The sequence below is a fragment of the Volvox carteri genome (assembly GCF_000143455.1).
Source record: "Volvox carteri f. nagariensis unplaced genomic scaffold VOLCAscaffold_12, whole genome shotgun sequence".
NCBI lineage: Eukaryota > Viridiplantae > Chlorophyta > Chlorophyceae > Chlamydomonadales > Volvocaceae > Volvox > Volvox carteri.
This window is the reverse complement of record NW_003307555.1, coordinates 1,096,645-1,106,528: the sequence shown is the minus strand read 5'-3', so window position 1 is coordinate 1,106,528 and position 9,884 is coordinate 1,096,645. Positions and strand designations below refer to the sequence as shown.

The window sequence follows — 9,884 nt, the reverse complement described above, 5'->3', positions numbered from 1 at the left end:
TCATCACCATTAACATCATCATCACCATCATTATCATCACCATTACCGTCATCATCACCATCATTACCACCATTTCATTGGCATAACATTGGCAGCAGCAACATCCGCCCATCCATCACCGCAACCGCGACCACTTCCCCCATCAGCCATTACTCTCACAAATACCACGACCACTCTCACCAGCAGCAGCAGCGAAGCTTACTCCAAAACCATCGCCTTCGACAACCATCATCACTGCTATCGGCGGGACCACATGACCACGACCACCACAGTATGTCGCCGTGCGGCCGCGCACGCGCGCGGCTGCCCTGTTGAATCCAACCCTAACAGGACCGATAACTACCAAGAACATGAAAAACTTTGCATGAAAGAAAGGAAACACACTATCTGGTGAGATCTGTCGCTTAATAAGGCCTGGGACCTACAAAAGATAGCACCTAACATCTACACATAGCTGGAGCCCACTGTAGCAACCACACACCACACATAGCTCCGGACTACGAGATGCCCAATATCCCCTTCGTCTCCCGTTGCGACCGCCTCTGCAGCAGCCACACATCGGCGGCCCGGTCCACGGGCCCACCAGCAGCCAAGCTAAACATGATCGTCAGAGGTCGAGTCGTACATCAAAAAACTGTTCGGGGCATGTATGGGACGACATGCATGCAGCAGACAACAACCTTTCTGTGTTTCTGTTGTAACTTTGAATATTTTTTCTCTTTCTCTCTTTCTCTGCTGCCTCCTTCCTACATCTTATCTTATTCTATCTCCGGCGTCCAAACGCCTTCACATTTTTTAGTTGTTTTCATAAAGTAGATTTTTGTGCAATCTACGAAAGTTCATCTCTCCAATGCACGACATAAACAGTATACCAGGTAATGCAGGAGTATGGCCCAGTAGGCGCCCAGCAAAACTGCGACGCAACTAATAAACGTAAAAACAGTCTATGCAAACGAAAAGCTTTTTTCCATATCACAGCGAAAAAGACAGAAAACAAAAACAGCAAGGACGAAAGCGGCTCTACGGGTGGAGCGAGATAAAAAGACCCCGATGCCCATCTCCCAACGAACTCACACAAACCAAGAACAGCAACTACCTTACCCAGGAGCGGCATGATTTTCATCTGGGAATTAACCGATAGCTTTCATCGGTCACCAAGCAATCCTTTCCTATGCACACACGCGTCTGTACGACTACGCGTCTGTACGACTACGCGTCTGTACAATGACACGACTTCAAACCTCTACTTCTCGCTGCTTAAAACGTTTAATTGAAACGCACGAATCCCCATGAGTGTTAAAACCAAGTGATGGGCCGTCCGCCCCTGCACTCCTTTCGGTCCCAGCCGGCTATCATTGACCCGAGATGTCGTTCCAAATTGCTAAGATAGCCACCCCTCGTCACAGGCTGCATGCGCGTTCCCTGGCGCGCGCAGTTTGCTAAGTATTCACCTCAGCCACCGCCGACAGCTGATGCCCTGGAGCTTTCGTTAATTGAGTAGTCAGGAGCGAAACGTTGCGCAATCGGGTCCTTGGCTCAGACCGGGCTGCGGCTGCAGCGGTGGCGGCAGTCTTGACGACCGCGGCATTGGCAGCGACGTTGGCCGCATTGGCGCCGGTGTCTCGTACGTAGTATCCACTCATCCGGGCATCAGTCCATGTACGACAGCCGGACCCGACGTCCGCCGAGCGAGCATCATGCAGCTTGCCTGCTAAAAGCCGACCACCGGCGGCCGGACCGGCAAGTGCCTCTCGTACGACATCTGTTCGTGCATCGGACTTTTCTCCGAAGCCGGAGTTAAACCCCCTGGCGACGAAGGAGCCTTCGACGGCGACGGCGCGACCGATGTTGAGCGGCGCGGTGGCGGTGCCGCCGGCGGCGGCGGCGATCGGCAGCCTTGAAAAGCCGGGGCCGCGACCGCGGCCACAACCGGCAAGCTTGCGTTCCCAGAGGTTCCTGTGGATCTCAGGCGTCACCGGGCAACCCTTGACGCAGCTCCGTATTGCGGTTGAGTTAGGGTCGTCAAAACTGCCCGACAGACTGTGAAGGTCGAAAAGCGGGGAGCTACTGCTACTGCTGCTGCTGCCGCCACTGCGGCTGCGGTCATTCGTGCTGTTGCCGCCGTTGCTACTGTTGCTAGTGTTGCTGTTTGTGCGGCTGTGGCTACAGCCAACATCGCTAAGCAGGCCGCATTGGCTACTGCTACTGCTGCTCCAGCCGCCGCTACTGCCTCTGTTCGTGCGTTGGAGCAGCAGTAGCAACTGCTCCTGCGGTCCGACTACACTGGCAGTAGCCAAGCCAGCGGAGAAGCGGGATATGGGACTAATGTCCGTGTAGGCCGGCGGCGGCACTGCTGCTGCCGCGGCGGTAGCAGCAGCGGCAGCAGCCACGAATCGGGACGATGGCGAAGACCCACGGGCCGCGGGGCATTCGGAGCTGAGGTGTGGCTGGGGCATCCACTTGCTCATCATTGCCGTTTCCGTGCGCCAGGGTGGCAAGGGCAGGCCCTGTCGCTGGAAGGAGTCGGCCATGAGCGCACACAGCAGCTGCACCACCGGCACCAGACGGCAGCTACCCCCCACGAACACGTCGGGTGTACGGCTCAACACGTAGTCGTACTCGGGTGAGGGGTGCGGGATGGAGAAGTGCTGCCGCAGGGAGGGCTCCACGATGAATTCCATGCCGCGGAATTCGCCGGTGCCGCGAACCAGGATGAAAGCATGGCGGAGGGACCTGTTTGGATGCAGGATGCATGATACAGGAAAGGACAGTATGCTTTAACGCGTCAACGCAAGACCAATACTTGTGCAGTGCACGGCGGTCCGTTATGGCTCGATGGTTCAACCCTTTGGTATTCACTTGGGATCTTGGGCTCGCTGCAATACCTATTATTAATAACAACCTGTAACAATCGCGCACACACACAGACACACACACAGACACTATAATAGTACTGGCGACAACCACGTCCAGTCCTTGCCGCAGATCCTCGCCACGCCAACCTTTCCATTATCGTTGATCATTATAACGGTAATTTATTTTGTTTACATGCCGAGTCACGGGCATCTGCAAGCTAAAGCGTTAGTGGGCGTTGCGATTTAAGGGTTCTGCTGCCATGACGTGTAAATCGCTTACGGATCAAGGTGAGACGAAAACTTCACTATGCAGATCCAAGTTTGATACTTAGCAATTATTTATGGCTATGCAACTCATAATCAATTAATTAACTAAGGACAACGAGGAGGCTGGCCTCCAGGAAAGGGTTGGCGGATCGCGACCCGTTGCCCAGCCTTACATTGACACCTGCTCCCCGCGGGATGTTTCAGATCGGGCGCTCCGAATCGTCGCCTCAAATCCAGATTTTACCATTGCAGCGGCCAGGGAATGGGTTTCTGAGCCGTGCTGTTGAATAGCTTTGCTCGCCGCCTCCAGTATCTGCGGCCATCGAGACATCGGTTACAGGTATGCGCCGAAATCTCCAAAGAACTCATGCAATTAAGATCTTTAATAGCTGCTTAAATGAAATATTATGAGCAATGGCAGTGGGGGGCCTGAGGGTGATGCCGGCGGCAGAGCAACAGCAATGGCCCTAAACCCGCGCACCTCGAGGCCATAATCGTTGACAGGTGATACCAAATGATGCAATCTCTCGCAGATCCTTCCAAGGACTGATAACTTTTCAGGGGAAAGTGCCTGCACGTGGGGACGATTGCCATCAACATGAGCCCCAGCGAACTGGGCCCCGGGAGAGAAGGAGCAGTGCACAACCCCGGAGTATCAACATGTCGAACGTTTCCACGCGTGAGACGCAGGTGAAAGCCACTGGTGACGCACATTGGCACTTGCGGCGGCGCTATCAAGTTGCTCGTTGTAACCGTCGGCAAACATAAAATATTCGTCGTCCATTGTTTTTAAGTTGCTGTCCACATGCATCTATGTCAAACGTGGATAAAGGCTAAGTTGCGTCACTGGAATTTGTATGTCCAATGCGGCGTGTGGGACACCGCCGTAAGAAGGCGATCCGTACAAATAGCGACAAAATCGCTCCTCAAGAGAAGTAAGCAAGTACTTTGAGACTCATAGGATAAATGATTAAAAATTATTCCGAAATTTGTGAGCTGCTTCCTGTAGCTCCAAGCTTTGACCAGCAGGGCTCCACCTTCAAATGCCGGTCAACGTTCCTTCCGGTTATCTTACATGAATGTATTAAGAATAAGTGATAATGCAAATTTTCAAAATGGATCTATCTAGTAGGACCAGAAGTCTCAGTCACGTCGCGACGCCCGCCACTTGGCGTTTCATAGTTGTGCGCGCCCACCTGCCGCGTCAGATGGGCCCGCCCAACTGTCTCCGACATGGATTTGGAACATACAATGAGATCAGTTTAGCACTGGAAGCGCGACTTCCCCATGCGTTTACAGTTATGCACATCGCCCGGCTTTGCTACTATTGTTTTGATGTATCTTACTAAGCTGCTTTTAAGTGGCCCAATTATTGATTGAAGTTGGTGGGTAATACCCTTTTACAATTACGTTCATAGGCAACAAAACTCGAGGATGCTTTGACAACCGGACACGTCAGCGCATGGTACTTTGACGCACCAAGGTGTATCTGAGCATAGAAGCCGCAAAGGATGGCTTCTGGATGCTGCATCGCGCAAGAAAACGGTGGCGCTTGTCACTAGGATGCTCGCGCTGTTTACTACTGGCTCCGCACATGTCATCATGAATCCTGCGCCCGACCCCGACAGCGAAACGGATGTGGCCGGGGAAACAACGATAAGAGCTTTTCCGGTCCTCAAACATAATACCTTCAAAAAGCGATGGAGCGATGGCCCGAGCACGCGCCACGTGTCCAGCATCTCGACATCAGGACGGGTTGCAGGATGCACACAGGCCGTTCAGCACTGCCCCTTGCGAATTGAACACCGCCCCGTTGAGAGGGGACGATGAGGTTGCGGGTATTTCAGGACCGACAAGGGGGAACGGCCGTTACCGCTCTGGTGCGCACGTTTGGGCGCGGGCGAGCGTTTTGGGGGAATCCCGAGCCCTCGTTCGCGGTTACCTTCGTCTTTCCTGAGGAATCTAGATCCCATGTCATTTCACACTCTATAGCCTGTGAAGCCCTTCCCGGAATGTGACTCCTCCGGCGGACAAGGGCCACCGTCGTTCCCCAGGCGATGAACCTCTCCTCCCGACCCTCTCGCGCGCTCAGGTAACAACCGTTCCCCTTGTCGGTCCTGAAATACCCGCAACCTCATCGTCCCCTCCCAACGGGGCGGTGTTCAATTCGTAAGGGGCATTGCTGAACGCTTTCTGTCCATCCTGCAACCCGTCCTGATTGTTGAGATTCTGGACACCTGGCGCATGCTCGGGCCGTTTTACCACGAAAATACCTAGGAAGCGGAGATATGTATGCGAGATAGCAACACGCAGAGTTAGCTGTATAAGGGCTGCGCCATTGAGTGCGTTTACTACAATAGGGTGCGCGGTCCTTCCCGGCGCGAAATCCTGCAGGTATCTTTAAATCAGAAGGACTATGCATTAAGTCACGTAGGTTGTGTGCTCGACTGAGCCTCTGTTGCGACCATACAAGCATGGGACATTGCGCCATCGTTTTGGAGCCCCATTTAGTGTCATCAGAACAGACTCCCTTTTGGTACATTTGGGAATATAAAATTGTCAGAGGAAACCATTCGGCGTAAATGCATCGCCGTCAATGCGTAAAGTCCATACAACGTTCATTTGGCGGCTCAGTAACTGTTAAACCAGTTGCAATGTTTTGATCATTTTCCATGTTATCCGGTTACATAAACTGGATTACACAGTATCTAAACGTGTTTCAAATACTCTCAGATCGGCTGCTCACCCTGCGGAACGGGTGGGCGCGGATAGGCCAGGACATTACAAGCAAGAAATCTAAAATAGGGGGGTCCTTGTGAAGCAGCTGCCCGCGTTTCCAAAGCACGTATGGTGTTGGATTGTAAGGTGCCCAAGTACGTTTGCGAGGAAGAGAATGTGGCCAGGCTGGAGAAGAAAGTGCAGTGGCATATTGGAATGTGAGATTAGCGTAAGCGAGTTACAGGGCGTTTGGCGCACGGGCGAATTTACGTGCATACCTTTCACCGTAGCATCAGTCCTCAGTTCACTTCTTGGAACGAACATCAGCATAGGTCCAAGCCCTCTCGCTTGGACCAAGCCCTCTCGCTTGGAGGGATATGCAAACAAACATCCTGATAGGGGTAAACTCGCACGCTACCGAGCATTCAACCGAGCACATGCATGCTTAGTTGAGTGGTGAGATGCGACCCCCCCTTCATTTCGTGCTCGGCAAGCCTGCCACCGCGTACCGGATATGTTGGCGATGTTACAGAGACGCTGCACCTTGGTTTCTGTGCGCAATGCGTACGATGCTCGACCCCGCCGACCAAAACTACACGTGCCCAACTGAAGACATTCCCGGTGGTTGTGCAGCAGCTCTTGAGGCTGTTGCTGGCTGAAATCCATCCTGAGCTGTTGCAACACGGCTAACGCGGGCAAGTCCCTATGCACAGCAAATAGCTGTTCCAAACCAACAACGGCGTCCATGTCACCGACAAGGCTCTAAACGTCTTATCTGTTCTTATGCTTAATTAAGTTTATGTATGTTATACTTTGCGCAACTTTGTAATTTGACTTTACTCTGAACAAGGTGCTGTATACGTTGCACTACCAAAAACGCGACCGTTTGCTTGCACACAACTGCCTCTTCGTCAGACGCTTCCTCTTCCCGCGGCAGTTTCACGAGCCCAGTCTTGCAAGCTACGACGTAGGCTTTCGGTGCTTTCAGTTACTGCAATGCAGCCACGCAATAGTCCAGCCTGCATGCCGCGTGCGGCTGTGGCCAACATGCCCACCTGCGCAACGCGCTGGCGCACCTCGTCCTTTCTCCACGAAAATTTATATACACTTATACAGGCGCATTTTGCGAATCGCACGCGCGCATCCGCGCGGCAAAATTCGCTCCTGGCTTTTTTGGACGATGTACGAACCGTTTATTCGGCAGAGTACGACCGCTCACATTTGTGCGAGGGGCTGCTTAAAAACGCCACATGGCAGCTCTCAGGGCCATTAACGCCTGCCATTTAAAGCCCGCCAAGTACATTGTGCATAAGCTGGGCCTTGTTCTTTCGGGACATTGTGTGGCCCTGTGTGGCCAGTCGGGATGCGAAAATATTCGGCCCAATTTCATCTGATAGTTTTGCCCTCTGCATTTGTAGCTGAAAACGCCAGTTTCTGTTTGGCTCGTTCAACAGGTGGTCCATGTCAAGTCGAGGATGTTCGAAGCAGGGGTGAGGGACCCAAGCCATGAAAAACGTGCTTGCATCCTATCAATTCCACGTTTAGGTGGTTCATGACAAGCGCCATGGGTTACCAAAGTCGTCCTTGCGCCCTAGGTTACTCACAGTACATACCGGTACTGTAATTTCATTACGTTACTAAGTTCCCTCTCCATTACTAAACGGACACTTTCAAGCTATCTCTCGCCAGACAATTAACGTGCTGCATGTGCCAGATCATTCCATAAGCACAGATGCTCAGGAGGCGACCGGTCTGGTGCGGATTGCCTTAACAGCCGTTGGTTTCACATTGGCCAGATGGACACGTGAATAGCGCCATCCATATTATTAATATTCTCGCTGAATGACCAGCTTATTTTTCTCGCAGCTTAGCGTTACAGATTGAACCCTGTTGAATGCAGAATCGCGCGCACTTCATCGCGCGCACTTGCAGCTGCGTCGGAGTTACAGCTTACCCGTACAGTGGTTCATTAATTGAAGACCATCAGAAGCTTTGTTAAAACTTGTTGAATAAATTAAAGAAGCTGAAAATAAAACGCAGAGTACCGGGAGGCGTTCGTTGAGCCCTAGGACGGGCTAGCAAGCTTATTCGGCGGCCCGAGACGATCTGGTTTTATGATCGACGTGCTTTGGGACGAGTTCAGGCCATAGCTGAGGGCCCCTGGCGTCCGTACGGCAGGGGTGTGTGCGTGCGTGCGTGTAAACGGCATCTCCACCCGTCACACCTGGCCTCATGCCCGACTTTCATTTCATCCGTCCTCTATCTGCCATCCATGGGGCACGACGGCAGCGGGAGGCAAAAGCAAGTTTGACGAGTCCCTCCTGAAATTCGGTCTCATCAACGTGCGCAACTGCTGTATAGTGCGTATCCTATTCATCAGTCACATCTATTGCTCCACTTGTGGATGGACGCGGCAACGGCCCCTCAGGCGACTGACACTGTGGTAGCTCCATCACGCCTCATCGCGGCCGTGTGGCTGCACTGCTGCTGCTGCTGATCTGATTTGTCTGATGCATAACTGCATGTCTGCTTGCTCGTATGTACGTCTGTACTTATGCACGCCAATTATGGTCGATACAAGGTGCGTAGACATGCGCGGATGTATATACGTATGTATATACGTATGCGCCACGTGGGGCCCGGACGGGAAGTGAACAGGACGGGGCTTGAAGGCTGGGGCCTCGCCCAAATAAGAAGGCGGCAGAGGAGGAGGCAGGAGAGGAGGAAGAGCGAGAAGGGCAATGCGGAAGCCGTGAAACAGGGGGCGAACGGAGCTACTGGGGGTTGCAGATTCGCGAGAATGAGACAACGCTTTACAACCCCGTGTTTGCCAAAAACCTCATCAACTATGCACAGAAGGTCAGCGGACTGATAGCTCACTATATACGCATGCACACACACACACACCCCTCCGCAGCAGAAGACGGAAAGGTCTGATCAATTGATGTCAGCTGCTGGATGGTGATGCGACCAATGCACCCATGGGCCCGCGAAGGAGGCGCCTGACCGCCGTTTTGCTGTGCATTTTCGCACTTTTTTGCTGTGCGAAAATGCACTTATTGGAAACAAATTATTCCCCCCCTTTTCTGGGTTTAATAGATGACGTTGCCTAACTATGTGCTACCCCACCGACCTCATCACCACCACTGCCACCACCACCATCATTACATAACGTTAACTCTAAATAGATATTTCATTCAGAAGCTCTAAACCATGACACAATTAAATCTATAAAACTTCACAAACGGCCTAAACACGAAGCACTTTAAAACAAGACATGCCGCCACCAAGCCCAACCTGAGGTGGGGAGAGGTGTTTTTCGGTTGTGCCCTGTGCGATGCGTGTTTTGTCCTTCTGTTCAGGCAGCCATGTTGCCTGCACCTCACCGCCGCCTAGGAAATGGTGTGTTGCGAGATGCGCGAGGCGGGGTTTCAGCGGGCAAATCCCCAGGCCTGAACCTCCCGCCCGTCACACACACACACACACACATACGCATACACACACGCACACGTGCATGCCCGGGCGTGGGTAGCAATACACCAGCAGCAACTTAATGAACGAACAGCGTCTGCATGCCTCTGAAATCCCACATTGCTGAGGGCGTGCGACTCGACTATGTATACGTAATCGTTGAACTGCACCGTACGGCAAGCCACATGGACATGTGTCGTGCGCGCGACGGGAAGGGGAGGGGAAGGGAGGTTGTGTATTCGTCGCAAATACAGGCATGCTGCAAGTTCTTGTTCGTGACTCGACAAGCTGACATATAAACAATTTGCTGGGGCTGTATCAACCGCAATGTGACATACATACATACGTACACGCGTATGCTCATTCAACGACCGACAAACCCACGAATTAAGAAACGTGCCGAGCGGGCAAACATACATACGTACATACATATACACGACAAGGCAGGCAGGCACACGGACAGGTAGTCAACCAACCGGCCAGGCGGTGAAGACAGCAAAAAGCAAATTCACTGCCATATTTATCACATGCAGTTCCGTAAAGGGGAAGCGCATGCACATGGCAACACCGTAG

General features: G+C 52.6%; 1 protein-coding gene across 1 annotated transcript; it reads right to left on the bottom strand.

The window, feature by feature from the left end:
* Window positions 1-1,439: 1,439 nt before the first annotated feature.
* VOLCADRAFT_89363 (uncharacterized protein) lies at window positions 1,440-4,357 on the bottom strand (the record flags this gene model as incomplete). The annotated part of the gene is made up of 5 exons (XM_002948917.1): window positions 1,440-2,040; window positions 2,461-2,733; window positions 3,296-3,435; window positions 3,604-3,693; window positions 4,319-4,357. The coding sequence occupies 5 exons, from the start codon at window positions 4,355-4,357 to the stop codon at window positions 1,440-1,442; spliced, it is 1,143 nt and encodes a 380-aa protein (XP_002948963.1).
* Between the last annotated feature and the right edge of the window lie 5,527 nt (window positions 4,358-9,884).